We start from the raw sequence: 16209 nt of genomic DNA, 5'->3' as shown, positions 1-16209 counted from the left end.
AAGAGATTAATGGTTGCGGCAATTCATTTAGTTCACTAAAGAACTAGGTTCGTTCACACAGAAGGTAACATAAGAAACAATAATTTAGTCGTTGGTCGTTAACTCCTTTTCCCTAAAGGTGTTTTATTACAGTCAACCCTCGATTTATGAACCTTCGATTTATGAATTCCCTCGTTTTATGAACACGAGCACGGGGAACCAAACTTTTTCCATTCATTTTTCCCTCGTTTTATGAACCTCGATATTCGAATAATGAACGGAATTTCTGGGAACCAACTAGGAGTTGCCCAGCGTTTTTGCCCTCAATATATGAACGGATCGTTCCGAGGTCAACAGAAACCTTCAAAGGGATTATTCCGTGGTCTTATGAATGACGCCTGAATGGACAAAACGTTTTCCAGGTATTGCACCCTCGGTTCTTAACCCCTCGAAATCTGAACAACAAATGGGTTTTTCGGGGTCGCACAAGGTGCGACCAAGTGTTCCTGACCTCAGTTGATGAATAAGGTGGTCTCTGTCACCCGGAGATTAATACACGGATGTTAAAAATCCCGGAGGAAATCCGAGACAAGTCCAGTGCGAATGTGGTGACATCTCTTCTTTCCAAGATTGACACAGCGGAAGGCATGGTCCAAAGCAAAATTAAACAATTTAGTATTGCATAATAAACAGAGTATGAATGCGCTAACGTCTGTCCTTTGTGAGATTGATACAGAAGAATGCATGGTCGAAAGCAAAATTACACAATATATGGCATTATAAACACAATCCCATCTCGGAAATACTGTTCCATTTGCTCGATAGTACTCAGTTAACGGAATTTTCGATTTATGAATCCCTCGATTTATGAACGATTTTTCGGGGAACCGAGGGTGTTCATAAATCGAGGGTTGACTGTATTATTATTATTTTGTATTAGTGCCACAAAGCAAGTGTGGCTATGAGTGGTGTACAGACATGGACAGATGAAGAGAGGACAGGAGGAAGGAGTAGGGAACAGCGTGGTTAGTAGCGTCCGAGCAGACTTCAAGGGGGCTGTGCCAACATTCATCTGGAAACTCTGCCAGAAAATCTAGGGAAACCCTCAGACAACACAGCCGGTGGTAGGATTCAGACCCACCACCTTTCACGACCTTGGCCACCAACGAGTGGACGCTTTTACCCGTTCGGGGTTAGTATGCGTCCTGGGCGGACTCCAGGGGGAACTGCGCCAATGTGGGGTGATTTCATGCCAGATCAGGCAGGGTGGTCCGGTCGACCGGACCAATTTTTTTCTTTCAAACATATATTTAAGCCTTGTCCCTAGGAGGCATATTGGTGCTGAAATTAGTTGAAAATAATTGGTGGTTATTTTTTAATGAATTATCATTCAAATGTGGGCATTTCGACCATTGCGCTTCCTACGCAGTTTGATGCCACGTATCTTCATAACTATTTGACATATTCAGCTGAATTTTTTCCCACATATTGTCTGGGATGGGTAGTATTGCATCCTAAGTTTTGAAGATCCTAAGGTTTGCCTTTGAGGAGATAAAAGTTGCCTCATTTGTAAAATACGGTACGTTTTGTGAACCTCGCAACTCGTCCCCCAGATGTGATACCCCAAAGTAATCTAGTACATCATTGTGTTCGTCTCGAAATGTCCTTTCTTCGCATAACGAGTACATCGTATTGTGAATTAGAGCAACGCCCCCAACAGTCTTTATGTGAGGGGTGTCAACGGAAAATGCGTAAATTCGACAGCAGGCATCCTATTATGCCCACTCAAGACATCGTCCATTTTACTCACAAACGTTCATGTCGACTCAAAACAGCACATCAAAAAAAATTTTGCTTCAGAGATGGTTCGTAACTCAACGTCGTTCGCAGCGTAAATTCGACCATCTCTAAAGCAAAAGTATTTTTGATGTGCTGTTGTGAGTCATAATGAAAAATGTTTGTGTGTAAAATGAACGAAGTCACGAGTGGGCATATATGTAAAGTCGGACTTTTTCGGGTAAAACCCGATATCACCTGAATTTACCCCCCCGAATGACTCACTAGGCAATCGGGTTTAACCCGAAAACTATCGGTCAGGACCCACCATCGCGCGGCTGTCCTCGGAAGCATTGGCAGAAGCAAGCGCCGCCTTGGCGCCAAAAATGCCTTCATTGCGCATGTGCGTCGTAGCATGGGCTCTGTTTTGTTTAGAATTTTGTTTTATTGTGCGGAGGAGATGCGCACGTTCGGTAGGGCGTAGTTTAGTTTCTCTGCGGCGATTCATTCTTCGTGGTCTTGGCTTAGGCTGTACCGACCCTGTCATGAGCCAGGAAAGGGAGAGTCTTGAAGACTGGACAGCGCAATACGAGGGCTTAGAGATCGTGCAGAAATGTGACGGCGAAGATGTGCTCCCCTGCCGGTTCTGCCATTTAGTGCTTCCATCTGATCCGTCAAAGAAGCCTTATGATGGGATTAAGGAACACCTCGCATCATGCTCAAAAGGAAAGTTGATGGAGAGCAAACACTCTTTGATGTCTGCTATCGCCAGCTGGACAGGGAGAAAAGTTCAGAAGGAGCCATCCACGAGTTCGTGCTCGCGATAGCGCAAAGCGTAATCAGCCTTGAACACGCTGACGGACCACGCAGCAAATTTGTCCGGAAATACTGCCCTGCTGCAAGAACTCTGCCCGCAAGCCACCAGCTCAGAAGCAGCTCAGAAGCAGCTCAGCAGTTCAGAAGGAGCCATCCACGAGTTCGCGCTCGCGATAGCGCAAAGCGTAATCAGCTTTGAACACGCTGACCGACCACGCAGCAAATTTGTCCGGAAATACTGCCCTGTTGCAAGAACTCTGCCCGCAAGCCACCAGCTAAGAAGCAGCTCAGCAGTTCAGAAGGAGCCATCCACGAGTTCATGCTCGCGATAGCGCAAAGCGTAATCAGCCTTGAACACGCTGACGGCCCACGCAGCAAATTTGTCCAGAAATACTGCCCTGCTGCAAGAACTCTGTCCGCAAACCACCAGCTCCATCGCACACCATCTTCGCATGTACTCCGCGGAGTCACTGGCGACTGCAATCATGTCGCTCCAGTCTTTTCCGTATTCTTTCAGTACAGAAGTCAGGACAGCACCAATGCTATAGCTGTTGAACGCCTTCACGTGCACAACATCTGCAAGACTAATTGCTTTCTCTTCTTTTTCGGTGTCGTCGTAGCAGAAGATTGTGTTGACGGTAGGAGTGCCGATGACGTCTGGGGACTCGTCTACAATGATGCTTATCTTTGCAGTGGCTATCTTCTTTAAAAACTTCATTTTGGAGGCCTCAAACACCTTCTGCTTCTGTTTCCTTGCTCCGCTGTCTTACGGTAATGTCGAAGATGGTTTGTTGTTTCGTTTTCGTCTGCTCAGCCTTCTCGAAGTCCGCTTTCAATTTACCATGCGTGCCGACGCCACACGCTCTCTGATGCGATCATAAGGCTTTTTTGCTGGATCTGGCGAAATCTCCAGGCAGCAGTACTTGCAAACCAACGTGAATTCAGCAGGTGTTTCACCGGAGTCCTGAAAAGCGTCCAGGCGCGCCTTCTTCTTAACCTCAAGATCTGAGTATTCCCTCGCCCAGTCGTGGGCCATCTTCTTTGGTCTGCCCATCAGGACAGCAGGCTTTGATCCAAGAATAGGCGTCACACAAAGGTGCACGTTGCAAAACTGAACGAAGTTTGTGTGATAAGTGTGACTAAAGCGTCCGACACGGACGCATGACGCATCCACAACCGGGGAGAACGCAGAAAGCCCGCAGCTTGGTGCGCATGCGCAAATCAGATGTTGGATTGGATTGACTCGTCGCTCAGCTCGACACGGATTGAGACTGTCCGGTTAGCTTGCGCCCTCCTCAATGTTCTACGTTTGGCCGGTTTCTCGGGTTTTACTGACATCGTCGGGACACAAATATCGGGTTTAACCCGAAGCCTGATATTTGCATTCGGGGGGTACAAACGGGGAGAAATAGGGTTAAACCCGAAAACGTCTGGCCCTACATATATGGGATGCGCGCTGTCGAATTTACGCATTTTCCGTAGACACCCCTCACAAAAAGACTGTTGGGGGCATTGCCCTAATTCACAATATGATGTACTCGCTATGTGGAGAAAGGGCATTTCGAGATGAACACAATGATATAGATTACTTTGGGGTATCACAACTGGGGGACGAGTTGTGAGGTTCCCAAAACGTACCGTATTTTACAAATGAGGCAACTTTGCGATTTTTTATCTCCTAAAAGGCAAACCTTTGGATCTTCAGAACTTAGGATGCAATGCTACGCACCCCAGACAATATGTGGAAAAAAATTCAGCGGAATAAGTCAAATAGTTATGAAGATACATGGCGTCAAACTGCGTAGGAAGTGCAATGGTCGAAATGCCCATATCAGAATGATAATTCATTAAAAAATAACCACCAATTATTTTCAACTATTTTCAGTGCCAATATGCCTCCTAGGGACAGGGCTATAATATATGTTTGAAAGAAAAAAATTGGAGAAATCGACCGGACCACTCTGCCTGATCCGACGTGAAATCACCCTGTAGTCAGACTCTACATAGCGTAATTCAAATTTCATTTCTCCCGCAGTCTGTAATTTAGGTAGTTGTAAACCGTTATTTGAACCGCTCAGTTCCGGTTCAGCTCCAAGATGGCGCCAATAATTTAGGTTCGGTTCAGTTCCAGTTCGGCTAAAGGTAACGGTTAATAACGGTTTTCGGTTCAGGTTTGGGTTTGGGTTTGGGTTTGATTAGACTCTCTGAATGCAAGTATACCACTGTCAAACTACACAGAATCTGCAGTTATTGCATCCAGACACTTTAAATACAACATCAAATAAGTGGAAGGCATTGGAAGTATATTGCATTATTCCAGTAACATATTTAGTAGCACATTTCTCGACTAGAGTATGTTAGTTCCCTTTTTTGGAAAATGTCAAATCCTCCACCGTAAACACAAAAGCAAATAAAAGGTAATGGAGGAAGAATGTTCAATACGAGCAAGCACCATGAACTTCTAGAAAACTCACGTCTGCAGCCTCCAGGTCCAAAGTCATAAGTTCCCGGGGCGCACGAATCGCAGCGTCTCCCAATGACGTTGTTTTTGCACTGGCATTGTCCTCCCAGGGTGCTACAGACACTGCTGTGAGAGCCTTGTGGATCACATTCGCATGCTGCATCACGAAAAGAATTGAGACAGCGTTAGCTTACATGTAGATAAAAAAACAGGTAGGTCTTGTATAATGTGTACAGTTTTCTTTCTGCAGCAATATTATCCGGTATACTGTAGGTCAGTGGCCCATTTGTTTGAAGCATTTATGTATTGGTAATCTACTGCCATGTTAGGAGCAGCGCGGCATGCAGACCTTGTGCATGTCCATGTAAGCTCTGCCTTCCAGCAACCATAGGCTTCTGCACATGTATTTTGTCTCTGTACCAAGTATCATGGTGCAAAATGTCCTCTTTGTCGTCACACCAGAGTCGTTGTGCCAGGAAAGCTATGTATGCAGCTATGTAGCGAAGTTTTTCCTTAGATATTTCGATGACTCTACACTGGCAGGTCAGGGTAGTGAGCATTTGACGGCAGTACGGAAGCTATTTTTAATGACATATTTCTGCACTCAAAAGCACATAACTCTTCCCAGTTCTTTTCGAAATAAAAGTACACCTTGTACTATTTCATCGTCCGTTCAATATTTCGACATTCGGGTAATTCAGATATTTTCATGGCTCCCGTGCGATCCAGATTAACGAGGTTGTACTGTACATGCTGCAGACAGTGGTGAGAGTTTGCGCCCCTCTCCCCCAAAAGCACTTAAAGAAAGCATTTGTCCTTTGTGTTCAATCCCTTTACCTGATTGGTTGTCTATCATAATGTTATTTTTCCTTGTAAGACGTGTTTCACTGATTCATTCATTATCTCCATGACTATGGAGACAATCATAGTTAATGCCATGCAGTATAATATGGGCTAGCAGATTTGCTCAAGTCGAGATGTCTAAAATACGCTCAGGGAAGAAAAATGCTGAAGCGGGATGCTGAAGTTGGAACTACATGAGAAAGAAGATAATTGGGAAATACACACTTGTCTTTTTGCATATTTAGTTGTGTCCACTTACATACTTACCGTATATGCTTCAATTATGTTTGAAAGCGTTATAAACGCAAGGCACAAGGGCATTACGAACACCAGGCAGGTACAAATTTTGCATGCTCCGTTATCACAAGAAATTTGATTTCCCAAAGGAAAAGTAGCTTATATGAAGAAGACTAATCGAATGGTTCTCTGCAATAACGATGTAAGCTAATTTACATCGCTTCCAAAAGAAGTGTTTTAATCGGAAAATACAGACCCGCTTTACATGTGTATGAAAAATTTTTGGAGTGCTGCATTAGAAAATTGGTGCAGAAACTCCAGTTTCAGAAAAGCTGTAGTGCCTCGTGGGACTCACAGGTGGCAGCTACACAATAGCAGACGACACAACAATAGCAGATGACACCTTAACAGACGACTGCAAGTGTTTTGAGGGCCCCTATGGGGCTGTATTTTATTGGTATAGAGAGCTCACAGAGTAGCTTCTCGTCAGAGTCCTTTCCTAAGGATTCTGACAGTCAGAAAGGAGACTCCAAAAAACCGTTCACGAATGCTGCAGTATGATCTGTTCTATGACGTACCCCAATTGTAGGATTAGACTGGGGCAGTTACCGATCAACCCACAAACGCGTCCAGGAGTGCTGGTGAAAATGGTGGTGATCTCTGGCTTAAGCTTCTGACATGTATTGCATCACAAAACCGGGCATTCGTTTCTATGTACCTGGGTCAATAAGCCCCTGGTTTCCTGCTGCGGCAAATTCAAAATTCCGCGGAACAGACTTGTAAATTCAGCTATTTTCCGCGGCAAGGAGTCAGTGCCTGCTTGAAACGGGAAACACTTTTTTTCTTGGATAATGTGGGACAAAAAATACTTTACAAACTTAGATTCAAAGCACTGTTGTGGCTCAGCATTACATGATATCATGTGTTCTCCTCTGACAGCGAATGCAGTCTGTTGCCTACAATCATTTTATACCTGCTGAAAGATCTTTCAGCATCTACAGAGCTTATAGGAATTGACAAATACTTCATCGCAATACATGCTAAATTCGGTGCAAGCACCCTCATTTCGTTCAAACACCCAACTGCATTTACTCGCATAATTTGTGCATTTTTTCTAAGAAAAAAAAGTCGGATAAGTTGGGGATGCGTGAAATGACGCAAAATTTCAAAATTTTAGTATGCCGGTCATATAGGCTCTTGGTAGAGCCAATATTGACGTTATCACTGCATTACGCAAGAGCGAAAGAAGTACCCACAACCACTCATCTTCCAGTGAAATGCGTCGAGACACTGCTGGAAGACGCCACTAGTTGCCCTCGACTAGCGAAAGCACACTACGTTCGCAAACTTTGTTATGTTGCGCTGTAAGGTTCGCCATAGCGTGTTTGTCCAGCGTTTCTTTCCGCGTTTTGTAGTTCGAGTGACAGTATTGTCCATCGCATCATTGGACCATCACCCGAAAGTGTGCACAAATCAAACAAAAGAACTGCAATAACTTCGGAAGAACTGACGGTGTTGCGAAAAGCAATCGCGACGGTCGCTGAGACACGTGGCAGATATCTGTGCGCAAAAACGCGGGTGCGTAAATTATGCGATTTTTTGTTTTCGTGCCATTTTTAGCGCTAAACTAGGAGTCCACAAATGATGCGATGGCGTAAAATATGCGAGTAAATACGTCGAAGGGTCATGTGTACCTTGGAGCAGTTGGGAGCGTGTGCAGCACGCGCTTTTATCTGATGCTCTTTTGTGTGAGCGTGCAATACTTCTCCTGAGACGATGCACGTCGTAGCAAACGTACACATTGCACCAATCGCGTCGTTCTACCCAATTGAATTTCTGTGAAATTCCGTGCAAAACGCCGTGAAATTTTGAGCAAAATAAGGGATTCCACAAAATGCTGTGTCAAACGAAGGATGCCGAGCTGAATTCCGGATTCCGTGAAATTTCGCAGAATCACGGAAAGCCCTGGGCCTTAACTATCAATGATCAAATTGAGTCGGAAATGTAGGTTGGCGAGGTGTAGGTTAAATAATCTCTTCACGAAAGTACCCATTTCTACATATGCAGCCGAGTAAAGCGTAGTGGAATGTATTGTGCATGCACGTATCTAATGCTTGTATCACTTATTGTTACAGTCACTGCCGTCCGATTTTTCGGACTCAGCGGGGATCGCGCAAAAGTCCACATAATCGAGCAGTCCGAAAAAACAAATTTCGCTTCAAAGAAAAAATGGCTAGGAGGCAAGCGAGATGGTGAAGATGATGCATGATGTAAAACCTTGAGATCAGGAAACACGAAGTCTCAAACACAGCTGAAAATTTTACTTCACATACAAGAAACATATACACAACAGGGGGAAGAGAAACAACCAGATGAGGACAAAAAGGGGTCAGTTCGGGAGAAAGTTCTCTGGTTGTCATCTGGTTGTTTCTCTTCCCCCTGTTGTGTATATATTTCTTGTATGTGAAGCAAAATTTTGAGCTGTGTCTGAGACTTCGTGTTTGTGTCTGTCCCTTCGTGTTCCCTAGTCTCAGGGTTTTACTTCATGCTTCGCTTCAAAGTCAACTTTCCTCTGCACTAGTAGACTGGAAATACCGTAAAATCTCGTTAGTTCGGCCCCCGTTAATTCAGAATTTCGGATAATTCGGCTCCGCCAGTTGGTTAAAATCACCATGTATTTCTATGGCAGGAAACTCTCATTAATTCGTCAAAAAATTACACGGGCTCCGCATAATTCGGATTTCAGGCCGGACAATCAGCTGTCACAAACGCAAAAAAGAGCGGCGCATTAAACTCCATTGAGATCCCAGCCGGAAAACCGGCTGTCGCAAACACGAAAACGAGCGGCACAAGCTCCCATCGAGAGAGGTCATCACCCGATCTCCTCCTCTCTCCCTCCCATATTGCACACGTGCCGCACGTTGCCCTTCCTTGCTGCTCCTCGTGGCGTTCATACTTCAATAGGAGCGTTCGGACTACACAAGACCAATGCTTGCTCACGCAAAAAGAGAAAAATACGAGGCGAAAGACCTTGTGACAAAAGTGGAAATCCTCAGATCCCTGAAGGACGGGCTCTCTTGGCAAGAACTAATGCAGAAGTTTGGAAGTAACCGGAGCACACTGGGAACTTGCATTAAAAACGAGGCGCAGATCTTCCAAGCTTATGAAACTGAGAAATTTCAAGGAAAGAGGAAGAGGAAGAGGTTCCGCATTGCTGCTCATCCACAAGTTCAGGACGCACTTCTTAAGTGGATAACCAATGCTCGTGATGCAAAACTACCGCTCAGTGGACCTCTGATATGTGCCCTTGCCGAAAAGTTGGCCCTAGCCACCCTCGAGGACTTCTACGACGACCTCGATGGTGCCTATGCTGAGGAACTGCTTGCGGGTGTCCGGACACTCGCTATTCGCGTGCAAACATCTGTGAAACAGGCAACTATTGCCCAGTTTTTTCATAAACAAACCTTTGTGAGCACAAAAATAAAGATCAGCGTTTTTTGGCGTAAATTCGTTATTTCGGAGACCCTGATAATTCGGATTTTTTTTGCGGTCTCTTGAAATCCGAATTAACGAGATTTTACTGTATTTGTTGATACTATCCTAACAGACTTCCAGCTGTGCCTGATGACATCAGCTTCTATTTCCCAAAGCGACATTTCGTCACTGTACACTGACAGAGGCACCGCGGGCGGACGGCAGTGCTGGGCCTTTTGAATCATGCCATTGGCCAAAAATGTAGACACAAAAGCGTTACGACAGACTTCTTACTCAGAGGAATGAAAAATGAAGAATCATTGTCTATTTTCTTGCCTCATATTTAGTTGGTTGAAGACTTGATACGAATTTCAGATGATGCCAATATTTTTCGTCACGCCAGGAGGGGGATTCGCGATTCGCTGGTTGGGCAAACAAAGTCCAAAATATCGAGCGAAGGGTCTGTACGGTGTCTGAAATTTTGGACGTTCTTATACACCAACTCTATGGGACCCAGGGCCGTTCCGCGAAAGAGTTCTAATAATCGAGCATGTCCAAAAAATTGGTTGGCGACTGTATATGCAATAAATCATATATATCGTTGAGAGATCTCGGCTTCAAGAACTACTCCTCTATGCAATTATGATGTAAGTGAGCTGCTGGATCAACAGTGTCATTTTTTTGCAAGATGAATGTTGCCCACTTGTCATACAAAACAGTGACTTACTATGTCCTTATCAATTTCTGTGGCCGCCTATTCAAATCTTCTTTTCGCTATTTCTTCAAAGTGCAAATATTCACTTACATTATTATTGCAGAGAGCCATTCAATTGTATATGTTTTTTCTGACCAGGTTACATGTGACCTAGTAGGTTTGGCAGCACTGGTTTTCTGTGGGTTGGGCTAAGTATTATACCTTAGGTCTGCATCAATGTATCTCCTTTACTTATTTAATGTTATGTATGCACTGTTATGCACCCTTACATTGAGCACCGTTGAAGACAAGAAGGCCAATGCTCTGAAGATACTTTTTGCACACATCGTGGAGGGGTCCTCCATATCGCATTGTGTAGAAGGCCTGTCCACAGCGGTAGCGTTCAAATTCCTCCCTGTGGTACTCATTTGCCGGAGAGCCATGGAAGAATGGGATCTGATTGGGCCTTGGGAGGAGCACAATCTGCAAGCAAACATCAGGAATCATGAAGCCCTGTATTCCAGAATGCTGAAAATACAGTACAGTAGAGCAAAGTAAAGTACAGTGATAGAAAAAGATGTTTGCCAGAAAAATGCCTAAGTCAGTACCTACCGAAGTCAATTCCTGATAAATCTCTCACTTATTCTTGTGAGATGCACTAACCTGTAAACATTTCTGTCACACTGGGGAAACTCATAACGTTTGGTGTATACAGTATTTGCAAGTCTTACGGAAATATGTAGAGTATGTTTGAGACACAAGAGTGAAGTCTGAGGTGACGATGGGTTTGCTCGCATGTAGGAACAGTTCAATGAAGTTGTAAGAACAATGGTGGGACAGTTTAATGGCAAAAATAATATAGACCAGGAAGCTCTAGCTTAGCTTTTCAGAAATCCTAGTTTATGCTGTACTTTTGCTTGAGAAACGTATCTTCATGGGGCATAAAATAAGAAAATGTTTGATAAGACTCCTAGAGCAACACAAATGTACTTGTTATGGCTGACACGAATGGATGAATAGGATTCTTGGAGGAAGTGATTTTGACTTGAAACTGGACAAAAAATGTGTCCAACTCCACTCCAAATTAGTAATCGTCTGACTTGTCCCACCGTTATCCTAAGTAAAAAAGACCTTTATTTTGGCTTTGGAGAGTGGGGACGTTCATCGCCACAGGCTATACTCTACCCCATTGCTGGTGGGGATGTGGGGAATAAAATAACGAGCCCCTTCACAATAACGATCGAAGTCCGATGGTGTCCAGAAATGTCAGAAGAGCTTTGAGCGCAGAGCGTTGCTGGGCTGGATTAGGCCAGGGACCAAGCAATTTCGATAGGGAGAAGGGGCGAGAGCCCAGCTGACGAAGAGACTCTGAGAGTGTGGTTCGGGAAGGTTGGTAGTGGGAGCAATGAAGAAGAATATGCTCCAGATCCTCAAGCACACCACAGTGGCAGCAGGTGGGAGAGTCAACTTGTCTCAAACGGTAATGCCACTGAGCTGTAAAGGCCACATCAAGGCGCATTCGGTGGATTAATGCAGCATCTTGACAAGAGGTGTTTCGTCGCATGCGGAAAGCGAGCGTTGGATCAACTCTGCTCAACATAGAGGGGGGAAGAATGTCGGTTGTCCATTGGCGGGAAGCCAGGGGTGTCACTAGGCGTCGGAGAATTGAACGGCGGTCTCCTCTCAGCAGAACAATACTGGTCCGTTTCCGATACGAGAGTGCTGCTTCTGAGGCACTGTCGGCCTGCTCGTTCCCCACGACACCACAATGGGCTAGAACCCACTGGAGAACTAGCCTGTGGCCTGCTGCGTAGATAGTGTGGTAAGCCATTATCACATCTGTGACTAGGGGTGCGGATGGGCCTCGTATGCCGGAATTTTCAATTGCTTGAAGTGCAGATTTGGAGTCTGTAAAGACTGCCCATTCCCGGGGTGGAAAATCAGCGATGTGTTGTAGAAAGAAAAGGATGGCATAGAGTTCCGCAGCCGTGGAGGAGGTTGGATGTGAAAGGCGTCTTCCGTGCACTACGCCTTCGGATGGTATGACGAATGCTGAGGCGGACTTGTTGTTTTGGGATGCGCCATCGGTATATGCTGCCGTAAACGTAGAAAACTTCTCGTTTACCAGAGCATGAAAATGGGCTCGGAGGACTTGAGGGGGGACCTGATCTCTTTTTTCCAGAAGGTTTGGAAGGCGTACAAAAGTGGGCGGTACCGGTAGAGACCAGGGGGCTTCCTGCGGTATAGTGTCCTTAGTTATGAAGTCAGTGAGAGTCCGGCGTGTCCTCTGCGCTACTCGATAGAAGTACTAAGTCAACTGTAGTAAGGGTACTGTAAAAGCCCCTTCTTCACCAATTAGTATCTCACAGCTTTATCGACCAAACACATTAAACGAATGTCTCCTAGTTGTCCTGCACTGAACGGATATGGGCCCACAGGATCCAAACAACACTCACAAATAGTGTACATCAGTGTCAGTGAGGACCTTATTTGTTAACATAACGTATGTACTGCCTGCATATTACAAAAAAAAAAAAGTTTCCGGCAACAACACCCAACTGCTGAGCATGTAAACATCTGCACCTACAATTTTATGCATACATATTCAGTCTAGGAATCAGTAGGGCACTATCTATATGCTTATGTCTTATGCTTCACTGAGAGCTAATCGCGGGTTTTTAGGATGGAGAATTTTTGCCATGTAAACTAAAACCACAATATCGCAACACCTGCAATAGGGATAATGATAAGCGATGTGTACTTCGACATTTTGTAATCTTCAGTTTTGTGTTATCTCAACAGTCATCACAACTGGATAATCATTTGGAGTGTCCATGCACTTCAAATGTATTGTGAAGGCAATGACATACCTGCCAACTTAGGAACATCCGAATTTGGGAGATTTCAAAAATTGTGTGTGTGTGTGTGTGTGGGGGGGGGGGGGGGGGGGTACGTTATTCGTAAATAAACTTGCTATTTTATATAGGAGAAAGTCGATGTTCAGAGGCTTTTATTTGCACACGTATCAGGAACACGCTTGACCCCAGCAGACCCATAAGGTACAAGTGTTGCAGCAACAGGCTTTGCCCTCTCCAAGAAATTACCTGGGTGTCTGCCTGTGACAAGGCCATGACACTTTCTCCAAAGAATGTGAAGACACGAAACTATGTCCCTGTTTTCTTCGCAATGCTAAACTGCCCTCACATTCAGCACTGCCTCAGTAACGTGGCTGAACTTCAAAAGTCCATCTGGACTTTCCAGGAGAGCTTAAACATAGTAGTTGTTGAATAAGTTAGTTATCAAGTTATTAAAAAAGTAGTTTGCAATTTGCATAATACGTCAGAACCATCAGTTACAGTTGTGCATCGCCATCGTCAGTGCTGACAACAGCGACCGCAAAGACTTTCCGCTCAGTGTGCGTATCTTTTTGTATGACCTAGCTCTTGTGCCCAGTTTCCCATTTCACCAACAATTTCACTCAATCAACTCAAGCTCGAGGACACGCGTACCGCTTTGCAACGTCGGGAGTTGGGAACACGGAGGAGGAGGGCCCGCGCGGATAACATTGTAGTCCTTGTCTTGCTTTCGGAAAAACTGACCTAGCTAGTACCGTTTGTCTCGGCATTTAAGGTGGTCCTGGTGCTCCCTCGACGTAACGTGGGTAACAACGTCGGTCCACCTTCCACGCAGAATGCTGATGTTGCAGCCGTAACCATGCAGAAAACATAGTGCCCTTCCTGGACGCGATCACACGTTCTAATTCAGGTGCGTATTGCTCTAGAAACATGTTTAGATACTTGTTTCACTTACAAGAAGCCGTGATCCTCGGGAAGCGGCAGCGATGCCTATATATGGCAATACGGCTGGTATTGGATTGACGTTTACGTCTGTGAGGACAGACAAAAACCAGGCGTTTGAGACATAGAGGGGGAAACTGCATTTTCCGGGTGTTTTGCTTCTCGGTCGTACGATCGTACGTAGTACGTGTATTAGACGTCGCAATGCCTCACAAGCACGTCCATTGGATGTGCAAATGTCCAGCTGTTACATCCAGAAGATATCCATCTATACAGTTATGGACGAGCTTCCGACGATCCATAGTACATCCATTCCACGTTAGCTGGACATATCCGGATGTCTACTAGATATCCAAAATATCCACGGTGTACCATCCTCTAGATGTCCACTAGACGTTCGTGGTTTACTGGGTAAACTTGTACCGAGTTCCTTTTGTCGAGTAACTTCCTCATGACTGATAATATTGCTCATAGTGCAGTATGTAGTAGGAAATTCCAGTTAGCATAAACTGGCATAAAATGTGCAAGTGCAGCATACGTGACCGTGGAAGATAGGGATATGTAGGATCTCCACTGCACAACAACGTTGAGATTTCGGCTAGTTGAGTAACATTCAAGACGAAAAGCCCACAGAAGATGGGATGTAAGAGATGAACAGAGGACGAGCCGCTACTATAAACTTTACTACACATAGCAGGACACATAGCAGTTTTTAAACATTGCAGGTGATTTAAGAACCGGTTAACAATCTAGCAAGGCAACCTCAACATTATCTCATTATCTGACAGTGAAGTGGCTTTGGTAGATTGTTAACTGGTTATTAAATCACCTGCAATGTTTAAAAACTGGTGTATGTCCACAATAAAGTTCAGCTGATAGTAGCACCTTGTCATGTGTTCATCTCTGATGTCCCGTCTTCGCTCTTTTCATGATGAACTCCACTGCACAGTCACTTGAAAATGAAATGCTTCAACGTAATATCAAGAATCCAACAGGTGCTACCTTCAGTTTGCAGTTCAGCGTGCCTTTACTCTTGTATGTGTTAAGTCACTTACCGAGTCAATGAGGATAGTAGCCTTCGGTGTATCTACTTCACGGTCGTACTGCTTGAAGTCAATGCGCACCTTGTATCGTTTTCCTTTCTCAAGACACACAGGTGACACCACAACATGTCTGTCACCTGAAAGGAAATATTGCGAGTGAAACTAAATATTTTAATGTTGTGATACTAAGGTTGTATTTTTTTAAATTATGACATTTTTCACACATATCCCCATAAACAGTGTAACTATCATATCACCCTGACATTCACTTAGGTTTCACAAGCCTAATTTCAGCACTGTATGCCCTTTGAAGCAACCACGTGGGTAAATATGATATGATAATAGGGCCACCGCCTCAAAGCCATTATCTAAGGCCTAAAGGCACTATCGCATCCGGGCTGGTTGAAATCGAAACTATAGTGCCATTTTACTCCTCGTTCATCACAGACAGTAACACTGAAAATCCTACGCAACAAAGTGGAGTAGTTTCAGTGCAATTTGATGTAATGCATGGCAAGAGCAGACAACGGATGTTGAGAGTATGCCCGAAGTCCCTCTCTGGAAATCGCAGAAAACATCACTCTGACAAGTTCAATCAAGCAGCGCTCTTTAGTGTGGACAAGTCCAATCAGGGAGAGGCCAGAGGGCCTTTGGTGACCGGCAGGCAGGTGGGACAATGTCTGACACCTGTGTCTCTGTTTTTGGCCTATGCTGCCGATATTCGCGAGATGATTCAAAAGGCCCAGAACGTGCTATCCACCTGCGAGTTGCGTGCTCGTAAAGCCGGCTTCTCCTAAAGCCCACAGGCGTTAGGTGAAGCCGACTTGCGGAATGGTGACCTGCAATGTTGCCAAAAGCCATCCTGATATGTTCCCTCCACGTGTTCTGGTCGCTGTTTTATTGACACAATTTCGTGGTTTATTGTAGCGAGGGAGGTAAAAAGGTCAAAACAGAGATAAGGTTCCATATGTCTATTGTATGTTGAATGTCTGAGGTGCGTTTTGATCAGACCAACGAAATTCTGCGAACAAGCATGTCCAGCTGCTGCGCCTTAGTTTCCGGCCTTGGAGTCCCGTCTGTCATTAGAGA

At 44.8% G+C, this 16209-nt stretch overlaps 1 protein-coding gene across 5 annotated transcripts in view; it reads right to left on the bottom strand.

Annotated features, from left to right (window-relative positions):
* LOC135396516 (laminin subunit beta-1-like) overlaps positions 1-16209 on the bottom strand; it is a 157271-nt gene that overhangs the window by 80618 nt on the left and 60444 nt on the right. For all 5 annotated transcript variants that reach the window (XM_064627532.1, XM_064627529.1, XM_064627533.1 and 2 more), the window contains 3 exons: positions 15133-15257; positions 10571-10763; positions 5046-5189 (listed from right to left, as the gene is read on the bottom strand). In XM_064627532.1, the coding sequence (XP_064483602.1) occupies positions 5046-5189; positions 10571-10763; positions 15133-15257 (462 nt within the window). The remainder of the gene's footprint in view (positions 1-5045; positions 5190-10570; positions 10764-15132; positions 15258-16209) is intronic.

Source organism: Ornithodoros turicata, chromosome 6 (assembly GCF_037126465.1).
Source record: "Ornithodoros turicata isolate Travis chromosome 6, ASM3712646v1, whole genome shotgun sequence".
In the NCBI taxonomy this organism is placed as follows: Eukaryota; Metazoa; Arthropoda; class Arachnida; order Ixodida; family Argasidae; genus Ornithodoros; species Ornithodoros turicata.
The sequence above is the reverse complement of the archived record's forward strand: the minus strand, read 5'-3'. Positions and strand labels throughout refer to the sequence as shown.